This window comes from Coenobita brevimanus, chromosome 65 (genome assembly GCF_032717465.1).
Source record: "Coenobita brevimanus isolate Jiangsu-jjx chromosome 65, ASM3271746v2, whole genome shotgun sequence".
In the NCBI taxonomy this organism is placed as follows: Eukaryota; Metazoa; Arthropoda; class Malacostraca; order Decapoda; family Coenobitidae; genus Coenobita; species Coenobita brevimanus.
In genome coordinates, this window is record NC_137018.1 from 21,845,749 (window position 1) to 21,872,397 (window position 26,649).

At 42.9% G+C, this 26,649-nt stretch overlaps 1 protein-coding gene across 1 annotated transcript in view; it reads left to right on the forward strand.

Moving 5' to 3' along the window:
- Window positions 1-26,649, forward strand: part of ND-B17 (NADH dehydrogenase (ubiquinone) B17 subunit) — a 140,933-nt gene that overhangs the window by 62,630 nt on the left and 51,654 nt on the right. Inside the window, exon 4 of the mRNA XM_080276417.1 lies at window positions 21,908-22,009. Within this exon, the coding sequence (XP_080132543.1) occupies window positions 21,908-22,009 (102 nt within the window). The remainder of the gene's footprint in view (window positions 1-21,907; window positions 22,010-26,649) is intronic.

Genomic DNA, 26,649 nt, shown 5'->3' on the forward strand with positions numbered 1-26,649 from the left:
GATGGACAAAGATTATGTCCAACCAGAGGATGTGGAAAGCAGCAGCAGTGATGTGGAAGTCCCGTCCCCCAGGAAGCGGCGCTATGTGACTTATCGTGCTGCAGGAGAGGGTCAGGCTGCACAAAAACAACGTGCAAGATTCTCTAGCCAACCTCTATGTGACGTGGAGCCCGATTTCGAGGACGAGGACAGAGCCGTGGTACGTGCTGCCACGTGGTACGGCCGTGAGGTTATTACTCATCTTGGCCCAGAGCGCACACCACATCGTTCTAATAGGTATGGGCCTAGTGTTTTGTTTAGGGATGGCGAAGTGGCGTTGAGGGAGTGGGGAGTGAAAGGGAAAGTGTTGGGAGGAGTGTGAAAAGTGAGAGTGGCGGGAGTGAGTCACGTGGTGGTGTGAGGCGGTGAGACTTATCACGTGGGGCAGTGAGGGTGGGTGGTGAATCACGTGGTGTGGTGATGGAGCAGGGAGGTGAGGAGGAGCCACTCCCCAGCACGTCTTATGCTCCCCAATATTCCCGGGCTTCCTCCCCACAGCCCCCTGATGTTCCCCAAGACCATAAGGGTAAGGGTAAGGGAAAGGGGAAGGGTAAAGGCCGAGGGAAGAGGAGTGCGAGTCGGGAAGCCCTACGCACTCCTCCTCCCCAATCTCCCCCACCATCATCTCCTCCCCACCCTGATGAAGGCGAGGATGGGGACGATCGGGACGAGGATTTTGTGGCATGGAATTGGGAGGATGGGAGTGATTTTACTCCCCTCATTCACCCATTCACTGAGCAGGGGCGTGCTGGATGCATTGCTCCCGGTATTCACCCTAATTCAACCAGGCTAGATTTTTTCTATCTTTTCTTCAGTGAGGGTTTTATGGAGGAAATAGTGGATCATACAAACCGGTTCTCTAACAGCCAGCGCCGTGAGAGTGAAAGACAGGGCACAAGGAGCAGGCATTCTATCCTCTATGATTACCCAGTCTCCCTTGCAGAAATGTTTTTGTTTTTGGCCTTGGTACTTTTGATGGGTATTGTATGAAAGTACCGAATTCCTGCATACTGGATAAGGGACCCTATTATGCTTACACCAATATTTGGCCAAGTAATGAGCCGTAATCGGTTTCAGCAAATTCTAAGCCGCCTCCATTTCCATGATGCTGATGATCCTGCAAATGGTAATGACACAGATAAGATGAGGTGAATTAGGTTGGTTTTTGATCACCTAAGGCAGACATTCCGTTCCTCATTTTATCTCTATAGAGACCTCGTCATAGACGAGAGTCTCGTGTTGTGGAGAGGCAATATTTCATTTTGGCAGTACATACCCAGCAAAAGGCACCGTTTTGGGTTCAAGATCTTTGTTATGTGTGACTGCAGGACTGGGTATGTGCAAGACATAGTCTTATATACCGGTGCACAGACAGACATAATAGAAGATCGGAGTATTGGTCTGTTGGGAGCAGTGGTAAAGACAATGATAGAAGACTATCTTCATCATGGTCATGTCCTTTACCTTGACAATTGGTACACTAGCCCTCTTCTCGCTCGTTATCTACACAGGCATGACACGGGGATCTGTGGGACCGTCAAGGTGAACCGGCGTCACATGGTCAAGGTGGGGCGGAAACTTGACAGAAATGAGGTTGTCTTCTTCCAGGCCAACAATATCCTTGCAACAGTGTGGAATCACAATAGAGAAGTCCGCCTCTTGTCCACGGTTCACTACCCCTTGATGCACCGTACAGAGTCGGTAGATTATCGGAGTGAGAACAGGCGACACATATGGAAACCTGAGTGTGTGCTTGATTATAATATGAACATGCGCCAGGTGAACCAGTCAGACTCCATGATATCCACTGTTGAGTGTGCCAGGACCACGATGAAGTGGTACAAAAAACTATTCTTTCACCTGCTTGACATTACTGCCCTGAATTGCCACCACCTTCACGCCATGACAACAGGAGTTCAGGAAACCTTTGAAGGGTTTGTGAGGGAGCTGACACGAGAGATTGTTGCAAGGTATGCTGTTGAAAGGCCCCAACACCGCACCCACACAGCCCCAGGTGCCCACCCTCCCCTGAGATTATCCGCCTGCCATTTCCCCACTCCTATACTTCCCCAGGCAAATAGACCTAGGTGCCAACGCAGGTGTCGCGTGTGTAGCAATTCCCGCGTGAGACCCACCACTCAGAGAAAGGACACCCGCTATGAGTGCGTTCAGTGTGACGTGGGTCTGTGTATTCACCCATGTTTCAGTGAGTTTCACACGCTCCTGCACTTCTGATAAGGTGTGAATGCGATAGGACGCTGATACTTTGAAATAAATGCGACAAACAGACGCTCAGTGTAATTATAAGGCCCGTAGATCTGTAAATACTGTAGTATATGGAAGTGAAACGGGTGTAATATAAGTGGAAAATTATTATGTAAGTGTATGAATAACTCTAAGCCCTTGGCCACCCTGTCTGGGATACATGGCGTCTGGCAATGAATGAATGAATGATGAATATTATCCAAGCAGAAACATACCTTGCGAGGGTATTTTGATGCGATATTCAGACGCTTGGTGGAATAAATAAGGCCCGTAAATATGTAAATAGGAGTCTACAAGTGAACACGGGTGTAATATAAGCGGAATATTAGTATGTAAGTGTATGAGTATTATGTTGGTTGAAACATTCATTGCGAGGGTATTTTCATGCGATATTCTGACGCTCACTAGAATAAATAATGTCAGTAAATATGTACAGTGCAGAATAGGGTGTAAATGGGTGTAATGTAAGTGGTAAAGTATATTGGGATTGAAGAAATAAAGTAAAAGTGGAAACACGAGTGTTAGAGAGTGTGCTTGCTACGAGATTATGCGCTAACATTTTGCTAAATGACCTCGTAATGAATGTAAATAATTGAAAACGTTTACAGTGGTGGAGGAAAGGTTTAATAAATAATTGAAAATGTTTACAATGGTGGAGGAAAGGTTCAATGTAAAGAAAAAAATATTATGAAAGTGATAAAACAATGTTGTATGTTGAAATACGAGTCGTAGCGAGTGCCATGAGTATGCATATGTGCGCTATACTTATGCTACATGTCATCGTAATGAATGAAAACAGCTGAAAACATTTACATACAGTACAAAATGGTAAAATAGCATTGAAACAGTAGTATACAAGTAGAAAAAATGATACGTTGACTGAAACAAGAAACTTAGCTCATAGCGTTTTACCAATCAGACAAAACTCGCTTTGCTCATGCGAAGGTACAGTGCTTATTTTTCATATATATGTAATTGAAATTCATTATATTGTTATTCTTATTGTTTATTAGTTAAAATTCAGTAAATGCAGAGATGTTGTTTGTTGTTTCTTCCAAAATTACCTACCATAGAAAACGTGAGCGCCTCACACCTCAATGATAGAATACGATACCTGGCACAGGGGACCTCACCTGTTCTGACCAGTTGCGGACCACGGTAAGCACTTTCTTTGTGATTTTCCTTTGTTTTTCAACAAAAGTGGAAGTTTTAGCCAAAAAATTTTTTTTCCAAAAGTGGTTGGGACTGGGGGGTGTCGGAGGTGTGAAAGTGGTCGGGACATTGACGGGTTAAGGTACAATGGAGTGCAAGTAAGACAAGAGTGCGCACTGCGAAGAGAATAGACTTCTGAGTGCGAATGACTAAGTTCAGTGCAAGCCTTCATGAACAGTGTACTACAAGTGCTTCAGGAAATCCTTCTTACTCTCAGAGTCTGAGAGGAGGCAGTTATTCATCGAGATGGCCGTGGACTTGCTGTAAGTAGGCAGAAGGTTTCATACTGTACTCTACTGTATTTTCCATACTATACTTACCTCCAACACCTCATTTCACTCTTTTATGTCCCTTATTGGTGTGAATATGCTGTGATTTAGGTGCTATGCATGTGCAGTAGGGGGGTGTTTTTCTGAGTTAGGCTAGGTTAGGGTCCATAACTACCAGTCCAGGAGCCAGGGACTTGTAAGTACCCAGAATGTTGAATATTGTATGAACCTACCTCAAAAACCTCATTTTATGCTTCTTTTGCATTTATTTCAGTCGTTTATGTCCCTTATTAGTGTGATTTGGTTCTTAAATAGGTGCTATGCATGTCCAGAGGGAGTTGTATAGGCGTTTTTCTGAGTTAGGGTCCATAAATACAAGTCCAGAAGGCAAGGGCCCAATATCCGGACATGCCTATGGCTCTATTACGTCGGATATTGGAGGGATTACTTGTGATTCATCATATTTTCCAGTACATTTTTTTATGGTTAGTGTCATACTGTAGTGGTGATTTCTTGTCATAGGTTTAGAATAATAGTTGAAAGATTGCTGATCTGCCCCTGGTTAAAGTAATGGCATAGTATAATTGAATAATAAAAACCTAGTGCTACAATAGGCTGAGAAGCATGATCATCGATGTGAATGAGGATAAAAGACAGGCCCAATAAAAAGCCTGGCTCCAGTTACAGAAGGTTAAAAAAAAAAAAAAAAAAAATGTACCAGTATAGTATAAAAGAAAAAAAAAACATTCAAAGAAAATGGCTGATAAGAGAGAGAATTGATATTCAAAGAAAATGGCTGATAAGAGAGAGAATTGATATTAAAGACTGGTAATAAAAGAGGAAATAATAAAAGGAAAAAAACATTGAAAGAAAATTGCTGGTAAGAGAGAATGGAAATTAAAGACTGGTACTAAAAGAGGGACTAATAAAACTTAAAATTCCTAAAGGGGAAGGATGTAGATGTAAGGAAGAATATGAGGCAGTTTATAGATATACTACTGTAGTATAGTTCTTTGGAAGTGGATTTGTTTAGTTGAGTTTGCCATCAACCCATTCTGTTAATGCTGATGGTGGCTGTTACTGTTTCACAATGTGTCAAGAAAATCCTAAGGTGGTAACCTTGGATACGATGGGTGCCAAGCAGAATAATAGCAATTTGATTTCTGTATTACCTTGTGGATAATGCTTTGCGACTTTCCTTGGGGCATTATATCCATTGCTACGAATTACCGTATTTCGCAGCGTATTAGACTCTGCAGTGTGAAAGATGCACCCTAAGTCTGAAAGGGCAGTTCTGAGAAAAAAGTATGTCTCAACCAAGACTGCAGAAAGGTTGCTTGAAATGAGTAGTTTTCACTCAGATACACACTCACCTTTCAGAATGTTTATTCAGTACTGTATATCTGTACTGTATTTGGCTTCTCTATTATTATGTAATAGAACGGTACAGGACAAGAAAACAACCCCGTCCTTACAAAAAGTTACCTGTTCCATGATGCCATCTTAATACTGCATATGTCTGTGCAGTCCACCTTTCAGAATCTCAATTCAGTACGTTATATGTCTTGGATTTTTTGTTTTTATGTGAAAGAAGGGTACAAGACAAGAAAACAATCAAACAACTCCTTCCTTACAAAAAGTTACTTCCCACCATCACGCCATCTTAACACTATAAAGTCCGATCAATGTTGCCAAGTGGAAATTCTGTTAATCCACGAGACTGGTCTTACAAGTGGTAAAAATATGCCAGATTAGGGAAAATCAGCCGCAATACCCGTCAGACAGGACTTTAAAAAACTCTAGATGTAGAGTAAAAACATAAAAAACTTCCCACTACATTGGTTTTAAAACCTCTAGATTTAGCAGGAAAACTGCAAAATTGGCAACACTGAGTCTGATTCGTTTTGTACAATAATTTGAGACAGTGTTCATCTCCATGAAAGTATAATAAATATGTATCAGTATATAGAGACAAGTATTATTTTTCATGAAATGAACTTAAAATAACAATACTCAATAAAACCCATTCTTTCATTCATTTCAGAAAATATATAGGCCATTACAATTGGAACACACTTTCTCTCCAAATCAAAGTCCTGCATGTACTGTATATTACAATCACAGACAATACAAACAGATTTTCAAAAATCAGTTACAAGGAATGTTTACAGCATTTTATTTACTTTCTCAAAAGTACCCCATACTAGTTGGATTCTTGCCCCACACCTTCGGTATTAAGGTATATTCCCACATTCGATCTCAGTTCAGTGTGATGTGAGACTACTGTAATTTCCTCCTGATGTCTCATTACCTGCAGACAACACATTCACTTCCTGACCTGAAAAAATATCCTTAAACAAACTGAATGAAATACTACAAGAGTCTTTTCAACTCAGCAAACATTCTCCTGAACACTACTTTGTTGCCATGACTAATTATGCACTCTCACTCACCTCTGAATACCTCCACAATAATAATAATAAAAATAAATGTAGCACTTCTATATACACACTAAACAAAAACCAAATTAAAATGTTTTATGATTGAAGTTCAGTATGGAGAGTTTTTTTTTTTTTTTCTATTATGTGAGGAAGAAGGAACCAAAGGCAACGAGCCTGCAAAACTGTTCCTTCCAAGAGAAAAACGAAATACAAGAGAGAGCCAAATTCAAGATCCATTCATTTCAAGATGCCTGGACACACAGCGTTTGAAAGACTGGAGATCATAGGAAGCAGGAAATACAGACAGAGGGAGACAGTTCCAGAGTTGACCTGTTGCATAAATGAAGGACTGGGAGTAACGGTTAACTCTTGCATTTGAGAGTTGGACAGAAAAGGGGTGAGAGTTTGCTGCTAGATGGGTGCTATGCGCCTGTTATAGAGGTGGAGGAATGCATGCAGTCAGTTCAGATGAACAGTGATCATTGAAGTAGCGATACAAAAGAGATAAAGATGCAACGGTGCGGTGAAGAGACAGAGGTTGAAGGGAGTTAGTAAGAGGAGGAGAGTTATTGAGACGAAAAGCCTTTGACTCCACCCTATTGAGAAGAGCTGTATGTGGGGAGCCTCCCCACACATGAGAGTTGTACTCCTCGCAGGGGTGGATAAAACCTCTGTATAGAGTCAACAATCATGCAGGGGTAAAGAAGGAACGGAGTCAGCTTAGCGCACCCAGTCTCTTGGAAGCAGATTTTACAAGAGATGTAATGTGATCTTTCCAAGATAAATCCAGAGTAAATGAAACCCCAAGCATGTTCAACGATGATGCAGGATTAAGCTGAATATTATTAAACATTAGTGGGTATACCTGTGCAAGATTTTGTCTGGTTGATAGGTGCAAAAACTGAGTCTTTGATGCATAAAAAACAATCAGATTATTTTTACCCCAGTCAGAGATACAAGCCAAGTCAGACATTAGGTGTGCCATAGTCTCATCCCTTGTTTGTTGAGGTAACTGCTGAGATGGACGTTGTGGGAATCGAATGGAAAGGTGAAGGGTGGAGTCATCAGTGTATGAGTGGATAGGGTTAGATGTACAACTTAGAAGGTCAGTGATGAATAAAAGGAAGAGAGTTGGTGATAGGACAGAGCCCTGAGGAACACCACTGTTAATAGATCTAGGAGAAGAACGATGGTCGTCTACAACAGCGGATATAGAACGACCAGAAAGGAAGCTAGAGATGAAGGCACAGATAGAAGGATAGAAACCGTAAGAGGGCAGTTTGGAAATTAAAGATTTATGCCAGACTCGATCGAAAGCCTTTGAGATGTCAAGTGCAATGGCAAAGCTTTCGCCAAAGTCCCGAAAGGAGGATGACCAGGAGTCTGAAAGGTAGGTGAGAAGATCGCCAGTGGAGCGTCCCTGATGGAACCCATACTGACACTCAGAAAGAAGGTTGTGATAGGAAAGATGCTTTAAAATTTTTCTATTAAGAATAGGCTCGAAAACTTTTGAGATACAGGATGTTAAAGCAATTGGACGATAGTTAGAGGGTTGGGAACGGTCACCCTTCTTTGGGACTGGCTGAATGAGAGCAAACTTCCAGCAAGAAGGAAAGGTACAAGTTGATAAACAAAGGTGAAAGAGTTTCCCTAGGCAGGGTGTAAGCACAGAAGCACAGTTCTTGAGAACAACAGGAGGGACTCCATCAGGCCTATATGCCTTGTTAGTATTGAGGCCTGTGATGGCAGAAAATACATAAGCTGAAGAAATTTTAAGGTTAGCCATGAGGAAGTCAGAGGGGGGAAGTGATGGAGGAACAGCACCGGAATCGTCTAAAGTGGAATTGGAGGAGAACGTCTGAGTGAAGAGATCTGCTTTATCAGTAGAAGAAATGGCTACAGAGTCATCAGGGTAGAAAAGAGGAGGGAAGGATGATGAGGTAAAGTTGTTAGAAAGGTTTTTGGCAAGGTGCCAGAAGGAGTGGGAAGAATTCGAGTTAGAGAGTTGAGAGCATTTTGTACGGATGAAATTATTTTTAGCAGAGCGAAGGACAGACTTAGCACGATTCCGGGCAAGTCGTACAACGGTATAGCTGTCTCTGCCCTCTTCTCTCAATAACAGTAACACTTCCTCACAGATTGTGCCGTTTGCCTCGGAACATCAGAAATTAACAATGCATTCTTAACTTCGCAATTCACTAAAAACAGTTACTTTCCTAAAAACATTAAAAATATTGTGAAAACATTTAAATATCCATTGTTATGCCTTTGTAACACTGCTGTCTACCAGTTGCTATACCAGTGTATGGTAAGTGACAGCTCTAAGAATAGTGTAAGAGAAATGCAGCCCCATTTGCAAATATCAGAACATAATTATTGAGGTTGCAAGAGTGGATATATGTGGATTGACTAAAATTAAATGGCAAGGTGAAAGGGTGAGAGAGTGGGAATATGGTTTAGGTATATGTGCGGGAGTTAATGAGAATGAGAGGGCAAGAGAGGGAGTATGTCAGATGATAAGCAAGACGTGGAAGGGGATTATAAGGGAGTATGGAACAGTGGGTGCAAGGATTGTATGGGTGAGGATGAAAGTAGGTATACAAGCGTGGGCGATTGTATGTACGTATGCGAGTGGCAAGAGTGACAGATGAGTTTTGGGCGAGTGTAGAAGCATGTATGGACAAATTAGAGAGGAGCGAGAGAGTGTTGTTGATTGGAGACATGAATGGCAAAGTTGGGAATGTATGAGTGGATGGAGTGGTTGGTCAGTGGGGTGTGCCATCTGAAGTAGATGGGAATGGTAGTGCTTTGGTGGACATCTGTGCTGGTAAGGGGTTGGCAATAGCTAACACTTACTTTCGGCATAAGATGATCCACAGGTATACATGGAGAGTAATGAGGAGGATGGTTGGTTAACTTGTTGAACGAAAGGCAGTGATAGACTACGTCTGTGTGGATGAGCGAATGAGAAGACAAGTGTTGGATGCAAGAGTGTGGAGAGGATTGGGGGAATGGAGTCTCGGACCATCACTTAGTGATGGCCAAGGTAGAGCTGCAAAGAAAATGGTTGAAGAGACGAAGGGGAAGATAGGAGGAAACAGCTCCTGTGAGAAGAGTGGAGAAGTTGCAAGATAGTGAGAAAATGGCAGAGTATAAGAGCATAGTGGAAGAAGGATTGGGAAGGTATGAGTTAGAGCAGATGGAAGAAGTGGAAGACGTATGTAAGATATTCACGGAAGAGATAGGCGGAGTGTGTGAGGTGGTTTGTGGAGTGAGGAGGAGATGCAGGGATGTGCAAGGGACAGCATGGTGGAATGATGAGGCAATACAAGCTGTGGAGCAAAAGAAGAAGGCATATAGTGAATGGCTAGCGAGTAGAGGTATGGGAGAAAATGAGAGAGAGAAGAGAGAGGGATATGTGAGCAGGAGAAGGGAGGTGAAAAGATTGGTGAAGAAGAGTAAGAAAGTGGATGAAGAGTTTGGGAGGAATCTGAGTGTGAAATGGAGGGAGAGTAAGAAATTGTTTTGGAAGGAGGTAAAGAAAGTAAGGCAGTGTGAAAGGGGAAATAGTAGGGGAATGCAAGATAGGAATAATAGATTGTTGGTGGAGACGAGAGAGAAATTGAGGAGATGGAAGGAACTCTTTGAGAATTTGGTGAATGTAGAGAGTGAGAGCAGTGCGAGTATAAGTAGTTGGGGAATGGCTAGGAGAAGAAGAGATGAGAGGAGAGAGGAAGAGATCAGTAGGGCGGAAGTAGTGGAAGCAATGAAGAAGATCAAGATGGGAAAGGCCCCAGGAATTGATGGAGTGTGTGGTGAAATGCTGAGGTATGGGGGTGAGATTGTTGTGGAGTGGATATGGAGATTGTGTAGAATGGCTTGGGAAGAGGGAAGGGTTCCAGAGGACTGGAAATCAGGTATAATTGTTCCTTTATAGAAAGGAAAACAGGAGAGAGAAGTATGTGGTAACCATAGGGGTATTTGCCTTCTTAGTGTGACTGGTAAAATATATGGTAGAATACTCATTGATAGGGTTAGGCATATGACAGAGGAGCTAGTTGGAGAAGAACAAGGGGGATTTAGGAAGGGAAAAGGATGTGCAGATCAGATATTTGTTCTAAGATGTTTAGTGGAGAGTATCTAGAGAAGGGAAAGAAAGTGTATGCTGCCTTCATGGACTTGGAGAAAGCTTATGACAGAATAGATAGGCAAGGTATGTGGAAGGTATTAAGAATATATGTATTGGAGGGGAAATTATTGAGTGCTGTGAAGAGTATGTACAAAGGAGCTTGGGCTACGGTGCTAGTGGATGGTGAGCTGAATGAGTTCTTTGATCTCATTGTGGGTCTGAAACAGGGTTTTGTGATGTCTCCATGGCTGTTTAATATATACATGGATGGGGTTGTAAAGGACGTGCAAGGTAGGGCAGTGGATGTGAGGGTGGCTTTAATGAATGAGGGTGAGATTTGGAAGATTCCGGTGTTGCTGTTTGCAGATGATACTGTATTGTTGAGCGAAGAGGAATGAGAGTTGCACGGTTTGGTGAATGAATTTGGGACAGTGTGTAGGAAGAGGAATCTGAAAGTTAATGTAAACAAGAGTAAAAGTTATGGTGTGTGATAGGAATGAAGTGACAGATGGTACAGTGAGGTTGGATGGTGAGGATATGGAGAATGTGAGTGCATTCAAGTACTTGGGTAGTGTAATGAGTAAGCATGGAACTTTGGGGGATGAAGTGCATGAAAGGGTACAGCAGGGAAGGAAGGTTGTTGGTTTACTGAAAGCAGTGTTGAGAAATAGGGAGGTGAGTATGGAATTTATGTGGTCACTGTATGATAGTATTGTGATTCCAACCCTGAAGTACGGAAGCGAGGCGTGGACCTTGCAAGAGGGGAACAAGTCAACAGTGAGAGCAGGGGAAATGAGTTACTTGAGAGGAGCATGTGGAGTGACATGGAGGGACAGGTTGACGAATGAAGAAGTGAAGGAACGTTGTGGGGTGGATGTGGATGTGGTTTAGAAGATTAGGAGAAATACACTGAGGTAGTTTGGACATGTGGAGAGAATGGAGAATGAAAGACTGACTAAGAGGGTGTACATAGGTGAGGTGGAGGAAGGGAGAGGGAGGGGTAGACTGAGGATGAGTTGGAGGGATGAAGTTGAGAGGTATATAAGGGAGGGGGGAGTGAGTTGGGGGGAGGGTAGTCAAATGGTGGGTGACAGAGCAACTTGGAGGCATTTTGTCTGCGGCCACCCTTTGCGGGATTAGGGCGTCAGGCTATAGATAGACAGATAGATAGAACATAATTCTGCACTGGAAATGCCAAGGTGAATATCAGATAGAGAGCTAGATAAATAGAATTATAGATAGAGAGGTACTGAGACATTCATTCTATCACCCGATTCCCCTACACACAATACTTCTCATTAACCCCTTCTTTACCGACCCCTCCCTCCAGTGTAAACACTACATTTACCCCCCATGCTGACCTGACAGCTCCCCCTCCCATAGTGTGAGGGGTAGTGTATGTTTTTTGCCATATCCAAACTATTCACTCTTTGTGATTTGTTTATTTACTGGTGATCACATAAACCCAGCATGATGTTGGTAATGAAAAAAAAATGATTATAAAGTAAATCATTATATTAGTTTACATATCTTATGCTAAAGTACTGTTACCCAGGTAACTACTGTACAAACTGGCTTGAAAAAAACGTCATGCACAGATGGATGGCGTATTCATTTACCGTGTAAGCTGAGCATGAAGTGTGTGGATATACGTGACAGCGATGGCGACCTTGACTCACTTGTTGCCGGGAGTGTGGCGTCACTAAGCTCGCTACTAATTTCCTCCTCCTTCTCACTCACATCAGCCTCATTACCATTTTCAGGATCATAGTCATATACTGACACATCAGACACTGCTGCATCATCATCTGATACATCTAAATAAGTATCCTCATGAGGAATATATTCGTCATTATTGGAATCCGCCAGGGACTCCATGAGAGAAAAACATCCTGTACACCCTCTCTCGTGGTCAAGTGCATGGTAACTGGCCCTCTCAGGCAGGCCAAGGGGTGTAAATTTTGCCGTATTTCAGCGGAAAATATAGTACGATATATGTAGTAGAAATTATAAATAAAATAATGAATGGTCTGAAAAAGGTTACATCATAGATGAGTGAGCAAGCCATTGATGCCACCGCAACTCAGTCATGACGTATCTTATGATAGTCAGAACTTAGTCACAGTCTTTGTTGTCAAAACACAGAGCTGTTGCTATCATGAGGTCCTCAGAAACAGCCTTACTGGGCTACCCTGAGGCCCATAAGCTGCTATTCATTAGAGGGTGTACCAGCGTACCATGGTTGCGGTTCCAGTGTCTCATGGGTGTTTACAAGCAATGTACGGGAGTACATCAAAACACATTTCCGGTAAAGAAGGGGTTAAATGTTTTATCAGAATCCTACGTCACTATCTCCATTTTCTACCAGTTTCAGCCAAAAGGTTAGGTAAGCGAGGGAGAGCCTTCTTTCTTATCCTGTTTTCTTCTAACAGTTTAGCCAGAGAAGCTGGCAAACGTGAGCTAACCAGCCTACTGCAATTATTCTCTTATTATTGCTAATGCAGATGTTTTTATTGACCACTAGCGAATGTTTTTATTGACCACAAGCGATCAGCAAAGCTTTTCAGACAAGGGGCATTGGATTCAGCCCACAATAACCCCTTCAGTGTGCGATTTTTCCTGAACTGGATAAAACCATCTGGCGACCAAGAATAAAGCACCCTATAAAATACATTGCTTGGTTGGATGGCTATGATAAGCAGTTTATCACTGTGCCCCTGCCTGGACTTCTCCCAATATACACTCACACTCACACCCACACATACACACTTTGGGTTGCATTCACTTTTGCCAATTATGATAGCTTTGCTGAGGCAGCAGTGACACAGAGGGTGAACAGGTTTGATCACTCTGATCAGCAGTGAGGCAGAGACGGTGAATGGAGTCGATTGCTCTTATCTCTTTGTCAGCTGTAAATGCAGCAAAAATGGCGGACGCTGCTATGAATACCCATCTGGCACGTCTAATTTCAAATATTGTATTAATTAACTAGTCAGTAAATTTTACCCTACTTTCATAACATAGTAATGTAAGTGGCTGATCCCTGATTGGCTTCGGTCACGGCTGAAAAACACAGTGTAGCTGTAATTTCAGGCAGTTTAATGTTACAATTGTTTTTCCTGTTTTTCACTACCAGTAAAATAATACTGTTTCTTGTACAATATGCTTGTCTTGAATTAAACAAATACCAGTGAGAGAAGTCATCCTAACAAGGGTGATCGAATTTCCATATGGGACAGACATCTTTTATAATTACTCAGCGGTCCTGCAGGCCAACCTCTCTTCAATATGATTGCCTTGCTAGTTAGAGAGTGGATGGCAAGTGAAATGTTCATGATTGCCTTTCAGAAGGTTAGCAGGCAGTTCACCAGTGATCATGCTAACTTCCGACTGGGTGAATGCTAGGCGCTAAACTGTGAAATTGCTAAGCCATTTAAATGCTGTAATTTCAGTCAGCATTATTTAATGTTGCAACTGTTTTTCCCATTTTTCACTAAAAGTAATGTATGACTGTTTCATTCTATGATATTCTTGTCTCGAATGAAACAAAATATCAGTAAAAGAAGCCAGCCTAACAAAGGTTATTGAATTTCCATACAAGACAGATGTCTGTTATAATGACTCAGCAGTCATGCCAGCCAACATCTCCAATATGATTACCTTACTAGTTAGTGAGTGGATGGCAAGCAAAGTGATCATGACTGCATTTCAGAAGGTTAGCTGGGAGTTCACCAATGATCATGTTAGCATGGTAGAGTAGGGTGTATGCTAGATGCTAAATTGCTAAACTGCTATACTGCTAAACCCCTAGTCTGTCACTAGACCAGTTGTAAACAAACCTTGAGTGTTCTGTTGTTGAACTTGGGTGTTTCTAATCGTAAAATCTGAGTATATACAAAAGTGAATGTAATTTTGTATGACAAATCAAAGGTCTTTATACCCTAGAAAATACTTGTGACAACCAAGCAGGAGATGATCATCTGTATAAGAGATTCTTCTAAATGGAGCAAAGTGAACCTGTCTAGTTGGGCCACCAGGACGCATGGAGATATTTGAAAGTAATTTTGAGACAAAAAAAATGCATCTTATACTCCACGAAATACAGTATTCATTATACACAACATGAGGCTACGGGAGTTATAATATGCCTGGAGAGAGAGATGGAGGGAGAGGGGCAGAGATATAGAGGGAGGGGGAAATGGAGAAATGAATTCCCCGAGCTAGGCATCAAAGGTCATATAGCCCCACTAGGTTACAGGAGGGAGCTACCCCTCCCAGCAACGGTTGCCCCGGGCGAGGCTCGAACTTGCAACCCCCTGGCCACAAGCTCGATGCTCTACCACTGAACTACCACACCCCCTAGAGGAAGGGTGAGAATCAGGTGTACCAACTGTTACCACATATTCACAACTGTGCCAGGGAGAGTTGCAAAGGGTATTGAAGCATAGGGTGCTGATAATTATTTTAGTGGGTGTACAATAACCCACAAAAATGAATATTTCCGTGCACAACCTGGAAAAGAAAAACCAGATCAAACAAAAATTGGCATAATAAACAGTAAAATGAAACAGTACAGCAGTACAGCACTGACAACAACCTTACCCTTTTGGTCCTGGGTTGTTACATTTAGACTGGGATGTGATGGTCAGAGTGAGAGGTGCTTATCACCCAGGCCTCCTGTGATCTGTCAACACCAAACAAACCACATATTTCAGAGGAAGTAAGGCTCTAGCGGGAGCATACAGACCAGCATGGCGATGAAGGGAGGGTGGTGGGCTGGGAGGGGGTGAGAGGAATGCATCTTGCCATGACAAAATCACCTGCAGTACTGACAGTCCAAGCATTTGGGATGGGTGAGTTGGGTTGTGTAAACAAATCAGAGAACATCATTTCCATTGTAAATTGTTGGGCAGTTTTTTATCTAGTACGCTCGCTTGACGCCACCGGCTTCAGCTGTTTCGGGCATCAAATGATGCCACCAGCAGCATGAGAATTAAGCACCATTGCACATATCAGTAATTTGTGTTACTACACGCACCCATTGCTCCCTGTAACTTTAACATCCCTCACCAACCTCCTGTCAGCCCTCCTGACCAAGAAATAGTCAGTCTGGCTACTGTTTCCCCCAGACTCATATGTAATCAACCTACTTTTACTTTTCCTAAAATGCGTGTTGCACACAATCATGTTCATTGCCTCCAAAAATTCAAGTATCATTTCCCCTTCCACATTCTTTGTACCATATAAACGTGCATCGTGCAAGTACCCCTTCATATCTCTTCATGTCCTTGAGCATCGTCACCCATTTAAGTCCCCTCCCAGAGCTACAGTCTCTTCATCTTCCATCCCACTTACCAGACATATCAAGTCATCCCAGAATCTTCCTTTTTCTACATCATCCAAGCCAGCCTGAGAAGTATACACTGATATAAATGAAATTATCAGTTTTCCAAACTATATTTTCACTTCTTTAATCCTTTCATTCACTCTCACTACATTTATGACAAATTCCACCCATTTTTTCCTGAACAGCACTCCCACACCACCTTATCCATCTACACTTCTATGTATCTGTCTGTAGTGAGATGCCATAATCCCATAGAGGGTGACCATTTAGTTATTTTATGAGGAGGGACACTAACCCTCCATCAACTCACTTGTTGACACGTAGGAAACATGTATGTTTTGGTTATATGGTTGCCACCCTGCATTGTAAATAGTTTCCTGGCTTACAGGAGACCATTAGGCTTAGTACTTGATTTAAAGTCTCCTGATAAGGAAAGAAGAGTAATAAAAAGTGACTGAAAAGATGGGAGAAATAGGAAGAGAGGAGAGCAAACACAGAAAAAGTATAAATGTGAAGGAAGAAGTAGGCAGCACCACATCAAGTGTGTGGATGATTGTCGCCACCACCTACCATCTTGCCAAAATAGCTTGTTCCTGCAGTTCTTCCTGGCAGTCATTCTGGCTGATCCTCCACTATACCTAACTGCTGGTACAAAACCAACATTGACCCACCTCCTACCCAAAAGTAAAAGAGGATAAAATCAAAGTAGTGATATTTAGGACAGGTGGCTGTACTGTCAAAGGAGTTTTACCTTCTGCAGTATTAGTGATAAGTGGGTGCATAAGAGATGTAGTTGTATATTCTAGATGTAGACTGCGAGATAATTCTGATTTTGTGTGTGCGGTGTGTTGGGGAGAGCATGTGGAGATTGTCAGGTGTGAAAGAACTGATCTCTGTGGAGAGTCTCTTCAGTGCGTGTAAGAGTTTTGTGATTTGGAACGTGGAATGTGAGAGGAGTGAATGATGAAGTGCAAGAGAGAGAGATTGTCCAGGTGCTTGAGGATGCAAAAGTGGATATATGTGGATTGACTGAAACTAAATGGAAAAGGTGAAAGGGTGAGAGAATGGGAATAGGGTTTAGGTATATGTGCAGGAGTCAATGAGAATGAGAGGGGAAGAGAGGGAGTATGTCTGATGATAAGCAAGAAATGGAAGGAGAATATAAGAGAGTATGGAACAGTGGGTGCAAGGATTGTATGGGTGAGGATGAAAGTAGGTATACAAGCATGGGCGATTGTATGTGTGTATGCCCCGACAGAGGATCGAGTGGCAAGAGTGACAGATGAGTTTTGGGCAAGAGTAGAAGCGTGTATGGACAAGTTTGAGAGGAGCGAGAGAGTGCTGTTGATTGGAGACACGAATGGCAAAGTTGGGAATGTGCAAGTGGATGGAGTTGTTGGTCAGTGGGGTGTGACAGCTGACATAGATGGGAATGGAAGTGCTTTGGTGGACATCTGTGCTTGTAAGGGGTTGGCAAAAGCCAGCACCTACTGTCAACATAAGATGATCCACCAGTATACATGGAGAGTCATGAGGAAGATGGATGATGAACTTCTTGAAAGAAAGGCAATGATAGACTACGTGTGTGTGGATGAGCGAATGAGAAGACAAGTGTTGGATGCAAGAGTGTGGAGAGGGTGGGGGAATGGAATCCTGGACCATCACTTAGTGATGGCCAAGGTAGAGCTGCAAAGAAAGTGGTTGAGGAGACGAAGGGGAAGACAGGAGGAAGCAGCTCCTGTGAGAAGAGTGGAGAAGCTGCAAGATAGTGAGAAAATGATAGAGTATAAGAGCATAGTGGAAGAAAGATTGGGAAGGTATAAGCTAGAGCAGATGGAAGGGGTGGAAGACAAGATATTCACGGAAGAGATAGGCGCAGCGTGTGAGGCGGTTTGTAGAGTGAAGAGGAGATGCAAGGGTGTGCAAGGGACAGCATGGTGGATTGATGAGGTGAAATGAGCTGTGGAACAAAAGAAGAAGGCATATAGTAAATGGTTAGCGAGTAGAGGTAGGGGAGAAGATGAGAGAGAGAAGAAAGAGGTTTATGTGAGCAGGAGAAGGGAGGTTAAGAGACTGCTGAAGGAGAGTAAGAAGAAAGTGGATGAAGAGTTTGGGAGGAATCTGAGTGTGAAATGGAGGGAGAGTAAGAAATTGTTTTGGAAGGAGGTAAAGAAAGTAAGGCAGTGTGAAAGGGGAAATAGTAGGGGAGTGAAAGATAGGAATAATAGATTGTTGGTGGAGAAGAGAGAGAAATTGAGGAGATGGAAGGAGCACTTTGAGGATTTGTTGAATGTAGAGAGTGAGAGCAGTGCGAGTATAAGTGGTTGGGGAATGGCTGGGAGAAGAGATGAGAGGAGAGAGGAAGAGATCAGTAGGGCGGAAGTAGTGGAAGCGATGAAGAAGATTAAGTTGGGAAAGGCCCCAGGAATTGATGGAGTGTGTGGTGAAATGCTGAGGTATGGGGGTGAGATTGTTGTGAAGTGGATATGGAAGTTGTGTAGATTGGCTTGGGAAGAGGGAAGGGTTCCAGAGGACTGGAAATCAGGTATAATTGTTCCTTTATACAAAGGAAAAGGGGAGAGAGAAGTACAGTATGTGGTAACCATAGGGGTTTGCCTTCTTAGTATGACTGGTAAAATATATGGTAGAATACTCATTGATAGGGTTAGGCATATGACAGGAGCTAGTTGGAGAAGAACAAGGGGGATTTAGGAAGGGAAAAGGGTGTGTGGAACAGATATTTGTTCTAAGATGTTTACTGGAGAAGTATCTAGAGAAGGGAAGGAAAGTGTATGCTGCTTTCATGGACTTGGAGAAAGCCTATGACAGAATAGATAGGCAAGGTATGTGGAAGGTATTAAGAATATATGTATTGGAGGGGAAATTGTTGAGTGCTGTGAAGAGTATGTACTAGGGAGCTAGGGCTACAGTGCTAGTGGATGGTGAGCTGAGTGGGTTCTTTGATCTCAATGTGGGATTGAAACGGTTGTGTGATGTCTCCATGGTAGTTTAATATATACATGGATAGGGTTGTAAAGGAGGTGCAGGGTAGGGCAGTGGATGTGGGGGTGGCTCTGATGAATGAGGGTGAGATTTGGAAGCTTCCTGTGTTGCTGTTTGCTGATGATACAGTACTGTTGAGTGAAGATGAATGGGAGTTGCAAGGTTTGGTGAATGAATTTGGGACAGTGTGTAGGATTAGGAATCTGAAAGTTAATGTAAACAAAAGTAAAGTTATGGTGTTTGAGAGGAATGAAGTCACAGAGTGTGCAGTGAGGTTGGATGGTGAGGATATGGAGAATGTGAGTGCATTCAAGTACTTGGGTAGTGTGATGAGTAAGGATGGAACTTTGGGGGATGAAGTGCATGAAAGGGTACAGCAGGGAAGGATGGTTGTTGGTACACTGAAAGCAGTGATGAGAAATAAGGAGGTGAATATGGAAGTTAAGAAGTCACTGCATGATAGTATTGTGATCCCTACCCTGCCGTATGGAAGCGAGGCATGGACCTTGCAAGAGGGGAACAAGTCAAGAGTGAGAGCAGTGGAAATGAGTTACTTGAGAGGAGAATGTGGAGTGACGTGGAGGGACGGGTTGACGAATGAAGAAGTGAAGGAACGTTGTGGGGTGGATGTGGATGTGGTTGAGAAGATTAGGAGAAATACACTGAGGTGGTTTGGACATGTGTAGAGAATGGAGAATGAAAGACTGACTAAGAGGGTGTATGTAGGTGAGGTGGAGGGAGGGAGAGGGAGAGGAAGAGGTAGACCAAGGATGAGGTGGAGGGATGGAGTTGAGATGTATATGAGGGAGGGGGTGTGTGAGTTGGGGGGAGGGTAGTCAAATGGTGGGTGACAGAGCGACTTGGAGGCGTTTTGTCTGCGGCCACCCTTTGCGGGATTAGGGCGTCGGGCTATAGATAGATAGATAGGACATGTTTTGTGCTGGAGGTGGGGCTGGAGTTAGTTCTACGGCATGGATAAGGAGCGGTTGGATGAAGTTCAGGGAGCTGTTGCCTCTCCTAACATTGAGATGGCTTTCTTTCCATGCAAAGGGATCTTAGTATGTGGTATGTGTTAAGGATGGAATGCTGTATGGTAGTGAGACCAGGGCAGTGAAGGAAGAGGATGTTCGTAGGCTCAAATGTACAGAAATGTCAATGATTAGGTGGATGTGTAGTGTATCTTTGAAAATGAGGCCTGGAGGGGCTAGGTTTTTCAATTGAAGAGTTGAGAGGAAGGATGGGACCGGAGTGTATTGGTGCTATGATGAGACATGGCAGATTGAGATGGTTTGGGCATGTGGAGAGGATGGAAGTTGACATTTGGGTGCAGAAAGTGTGAACATCAGGGGTAGGGTTGCGAAAGGCATACTGAAAAAGACCAGGGACAAGGTCATAGAGTGTAACTGCAGGGATAAGAGACTGAACTGGGAGGCTGCCAGAGATTGAGCAGCATGGAGAGCTACCATTAAGTGACCAGTGCTGGCGCATGCAAGCGTGTTGAAGCTTTTATAAATGGTACTTTGGAATTACTCTCAAGCCCTTGTGACCCGTTCCATCCCTCCATTTCCTAAATCTCTTCCCAGTCTCCCTTTCATTCTCTGCAGTCAGCACAAAGACTTCAGCATTGAATATCTCCCATTGGAGTCCATTTCTGAAGTCATGTGAGAGAGCTTCAGGTACCTTGATAAACAATAAGGGGATCAAGACTGACCCCTGAGGCATGCCCCTTTTTCACAGAAGACTCATCACTGAAGTCTCCATTCACTTTCACCTGGGAGCAAGCATCCACATACAGCCATAACCATTCTAACCAGCCATACCTCAGTCCCAGGCTTTCTCATTGTCCGTTTCACCATGTCCCAAGGAACTTTGTCAGAGGTCTTCTCCAAATCAACAAAAACAAAGAACAGCTCCCTTTTGTTTCCTATAGATTTTTCATGAAGCTTGTTGGATAATGAATATAGCATCATTGGTTCCTTTGCCTGGTATAAACCCAAACTTCATCCCATCAGAAATCATTCTTTCCCTCAAATTACTTTCTAGGACTCTCCATTACCTTCATTATCTGTTTCCAGGGCATCACCCTTCCCCTTATACACATTTACAATCACACTTCACCAAGTCATGGGGGACCACACACTCATATACAATCAAATATAATCAAATCATTAAATAAACCCGTTGCTTTATCTCCCACGGCCTTCAACATTTCAGCAGCTAACCCAGACATACCTGCTGCCTTCCCCAACTGCATTGTTCCTGTTGCCCTGTTCACAGTAGTAGCATCAATCAGAAGTCAGAGGTCAAAGGCCAAACACTTGATCTGCTGACTGAAAACATTTCCAGTTTCAATCAGACTCTTCTTTCATCAGCCAGGCATCCTTAATATCCTCATTGCACACCAATACTTTTCCTTCATCATTCTTCACACACTGCTTACCTAAGACATCCATGTTTTCCATCTCCATTTGATATACCACTTTAAATGCCATATTCTTTTTTCAATGCTATTTAGGTTATCAAGCAAATGTCTCAGAGACCCAGATTTTGCACTGTATTCCTCCTTTCTAGCTCTATGGTTGGCATCAAACTATTCCTCTCTGTTAGCCAAAGTAGTGTAAGAATGAATTTGTTGGACTGAATCCAGCAGACAGTTTTATTCAGTCTGTAAGGGAACTCTAGTAGTGATGAGCTAATGAAGGCTGTGCCTAACCTCTCCAGTTTGAAGTCTTCCTGAGATGAATAAATAGGTTTGGAGATAGCAAGAATATAATATAGAAATACAGCATGCATCACTGAATTGAAAGGGTTAAACATGCTTCTCATCCAGTTATAGATGTTAAGCAACATTGGTTCTGATCACTACTTGTTTGGTGACTGGAAATACAAGGTGCTGTTGGCATCAGATTGTAGTGGGAAGAAGGCTTAGGGTGATATTTTTTTGGTTGTATCCTAATTACTGCTTCATGTAGCAGCCGTGGCTCAGTGGGTTATAGCGCTCCTCTCTGACCGAAGGGTTGGAGGATCAGATCCACCCAAGGGTCATTGGTAGACATCAGGAAGGGCATCCGGTCATAAAATGCTACACGCTCCAATCAGTAGTCCTCTACCCAGGGGCAATGCCATAGCCCTTCGGGGATACCTGGCGTAAAACCAAATTATTATTTATTATTATCCTAATTACTACTTGTCTCGCTTACAGGGTTATGAGAGTGCAGCCAAGTACCGCTGGTTCACAGGAAAGTTTCTTATGCTGGGGGCTGCAACTTATGCAATCTATTACTACTTCAAATACAATAGAAATGTGAGTAGCATTTGTGGCTTCTAGTATTGTTGGTCAGATTTAGATTACTTCAAATTAAAGTAAGTACTGTGTTAGACTCATTACTGTACCATGGCCATTTCATGACAAAGGAATAGGAATTTTAGTATTACAGTGCAGTGAGCTCTCTGTATGCACAGTAACAAAAACCACCAACAGGAACATTGCATAAACGGTAAAAAAATCTGCTGAGTGCACGGTTCTGTCACAGGAGTTACTGCCTGGAAGATGGGTTGTTTGAAACTGCTTTTGAATTGATGCTATGGTTGCCTAGTTTAGTTTCACTGTTTTCCATGTCTTCCTTTCCTTTGTTCAGTTGTTCACACATGCACACAGCCTCACTTGACCAGTTCTGATATACAGCACTGTCCTGTATAATTTGGTGACCGTGTTGATTGTTGGGCTGTCTTGTGCGGGTGTGTGGTCCTGGAATGGCTTGTGCTTTAGCATCATGGCCTAGTAGAGAGCATAAATGCCTGACTATAGCCACAAAGAACATGTTAATATACTTGGACGACTATGATGGGGCTTGCAGTATTGCACATGCATTTAATGTTAATAGAGAGTAGACTGTAGCTCCAGCCAGTCAGGGTGATATTCCTGATAAGGATGGGAAAGCTGGAGAGAACTGGAGCTCCCATTTCACTAGTCCTTAGAACTAGCGCCTAACCATCCCTTTTTGCTGGCCTTTTTCAAGGTGTCACTAACCTCTAGAGAAGACTAGCATACTCTTTCCAGTACATTTCTCTACGTATACATCATACCCTACTGTGTCACAGGGGTTGGTGACAGCAAGGGCATGGGGTCGGAAAGCTTTGTTGCTTCTACATATTGGTGGACATCAGGGGTCAGTGAGCATAAGCTGTGTTGGGGGTGGCCACAGGGATGTCTGTTAGTGTGTGTCTCGGTGCTGTGGCTGCCTTGCCATTGTGCGCCCAGCAGTGGGACAGCCTTCTAAGGTGCTGCTCCTGAGTTTGAGTCCCTCACTGTTGGGTAGTGGTGGCAGCCTGGGGGTTGTGGTGACCTGTGCCCTACGATGTGGGTCCAGGTTCTGGCCCTATCTTGGCATGGGGCTGTGTTGATAGAGAGGCCAGTAAATATTAAGCAGTGTGGAGTGCTGCCATTAGTTGACCAAGGTTAACTCATGCAGGCACATTGGAGGCTTGATAAATGTGACAAATCGAATGTGGACAGTGAGAGGGAGCTGTGAATGTATTGAATGAGCCTTGCATTTATCAGTGAATGATGTTAACAAGAGTAGGAAAATGGTTCTTAATGAAGTGTTAATAAGACTAAAAAGATCCTTTTGAAATTTGTGCCCAGCATGGAATGAATATATCAGTGGAATATAGCACTCTTAAGTGTACATCTAGAGTAGGACATATTGTACAGATTGAAAGTCCTGCTTCTTTTCGTGCATTGAAGGGTTGGTTCCAGATGTTTCTTGTGGAATAAGTTACACCATGCACAGTTTTATGGAGAAGAGGCTATTATAGATGTTGCAGCAGTATCAGCCTCCTTTCATCCTGAGCTTTGCAGGGTTGAAGAGAAAAGAGGCTATGAGAACTGGCATATCTTTAATGTAGATGAAACAGTCTTGCTCTCCCGTCCTCTGCATTCTTGACTCAGGAGGGAGCGCACCAGTGTTCAAGGTGAGTGAGGAATAGCTAACTCTTCTTTTATAGTCCTCCTCGCGCACGTTTGCGACTGTGGTGTGGCCCGCATCTGTGTACAGTGTTGCCATGTTTTCTATACCGTTATCTCTCTCTCTCTCTCTCCTGGCGGGAAATGTGAGCCACCCTGAGTACTTTTGATTCTTTTATAAGTTATTTATAATTGTGCTTTCATTTGTTAATTTGGTTTTGTTATATTTAGTGATGCCGACAATGCATGCCTCTCTCTCTCTCTCTCTCTCTCTCTCTCTCTCTCTCTCTCTTTTATTGCAAGAGACAGTTTTGATATTTTCTTTTACATAATATTGTATATATTGTAAATTTGACATCATTTCCACACCACCCTTGAGGTATTTGTCTTGGCGCGCTTTTTTTTAAGAGGTGTCCCCAATAGGCCTATTCCTCTATCTCTCACAGAAGGCAGAAAAACAGAAGAAAAAGAAGGGAGGAGAAACATGAGGAAGAAAAGTGCGAAAAAGAGGATAGAAGAGTTATGATGTATCCTCATCAGAAGATGTGAGAGTGATAGTGAAAGAATCGATGTAATGGTCAATCACCACATCTCTCTTTTCATCATCCTCTTGCAGTTTTTCTGCGTGCCTCACAGCATTCTTCCAGTTGTCTGCTGTGACATTATTGAGTGACTCATGGACGAATGGCTTCAGATCTGCAATTCTGAACGTATTTCTCTTTGACACGTAGCCTTTAACCTGTGCCCAAATTAGCTCGATTGGGTTATATTGGTAGTGGTAAGGGGGTAGGCGTACAACCCTATGTCCATGTTCTGAGGCCGTCTTATCGATTACGTAGTTTGTATCGGCAGCTGCGATGTGGCGAGTCACAAGGTGCAGGAGTTGCGTTTTGAGGAGACCGTCTGGCACTGTAACACCCTTCTTCTCCAGCCATTCTCGGATCTCCGCTTTCTTGGTTGCAGTAGTTGGTGGTTTATTTATTTTTCTGGAGTGATAGGATGCATTATCCATCACTATAACAGAAGATGATGGAATGTTGGGTAACAGTTGATTCTTAAACCACTTTTCAAAGGTGTCCTCATTCATCTGTTCATGATAGTCTCCTACATTCTTTGCTTGGAAAACAAGGGTTGCTCCAGGAATAAATCCATCTTTGGTTCCTGCGTGCAGCAAAATCAAGCGGGAACCCTTCCCTGTGGGCACCCTCACTCCCATGGCCTTGTTTGCATTGCTGTCTACCCAGCATTTGGACACAGAGTAATTTTGATTGATCCATGTCTCGTCTAAGTAGACAGTGGTTTGGCCTGAACTTCTAAGCTCCTTCATTTCTTTCAAGAAAATGCACCGTGCATAAGTTATGTCATCTCTTTCCATTAGGAATTTCCGTCCATCAACATTTGAATAACGAAAACCGATTTTCTTCAGAACTCTTCTTAATGTCTCACGGCTGCCAGGATACGAAAGATTGATCTTAATTTCTGCATAAATTTTTTTTCAAGTGTTGGGATTTCCTTCCTGTCATAAAAACTCAGAACTGTTCTTCATAGCACGCCTTCATTAAAGTTATCAAAGAAATCGGTCATTGGTGCTACAGGTTTCCTTTTCTTGGGGGACTTAAACTTGGGACATTGAATCTCCTCATTCTCTCTTGCATCTTTAGAGATTTTTTCAACTGATCTCTCGCTAATCTTTGTTGCTGCAGCTGTACGAGAGACGACCTTTGATAGGCCATGAAGAACTACTCCCATCTCCTTCTCCTCCTGAAAATACTGCCTTACATTGAAGACAATTTCTTTAGCCTGGCTGTGTAGAGGCGAGGAATGGGCTGATTGAGCTGCCATGCTGTCTGTGCAGAGGACATAAAGGAAGTGACACGAGGTCACCCCCAGGAGGCTATCTGTCAAGGCCACCGACTGGGTGTGGAAGTGTTGCCGCTCGCGAGTGAATAATTTTTTTTTTTTTTACTGGGTATTGGCATATGCCTACTATTTTGTCCTACATATTAGCTTATGATTATAAATGTGATTATTCCTCGCCCTTAAAATTATGGTAAAAGCCAGTAAATGTGAGCATTTTTCCCTAGCAACACCTGTACGGAGGGGTACGTACTTTATTTTAGGCCAGATGGGTGTGTAAGAATTGCCACTCACAAGAATTACATGAATTATTTCTTTTACTTTGGATATTGGCATATTTCTTCTTTTTTCAGGCTCATTATCTTATATCCATAACTGTGATATTATTACCCACCCTAAAACTACGCTAAAAACCATTAAAAGTGACTACAATATCTTTTAGCAACACTGTACAATATGTATGCCATGTTTCTGTGTTCCTGTATAAATATTTTATGCATAATAAGATTACTGTTGATTCATCCATCAAAATACACAAGTGTAAGTTTTATTCATCTGAATTTATCGAATTTGTGATGCCTTGTACATAAATAGCTTCCGCTTCACATCGCAAGTTGGGGAAACGTGGCACCATTGTCCACAAGTGCGGGCCACACCTCAGCCGCAAACGGGCGGGAATCCGACTATAGCTATGAATACTATGGGTGACTGTAAAGTTAAGACGTATGTGATTCATTTTTTTGCCTGTTCGAGATACCTTGTTGGTGTCAGTGCTGAAAATTTTGGTATCCACTGGGAGCACATCTTGAAAAAGCAGGGTGACTGCCTCCTAAGCAGTGGACTTGTTCAGCAGAGTGCTTATTCTCACTGCAAAGGACTACTACAAGCAGTACTCAGGTTACCATTCAGGATCATTATGCTCATTACTTTAATGGCCACCATCCTACAGTGGCAGGATCTAAATTTTTCAACCTTCAGAGATGGAATCCTATGCCCAGCCCCCAGATCGCAAAGTTATTTACACTCGCAAGGGCTGCTGCCTCGGGCTGATATGTGAGCGATTCATGTGAGGCAACAGACAGGAAAGTGGAGTTGGAGAGTATGGAGGATGAGCATTAAGG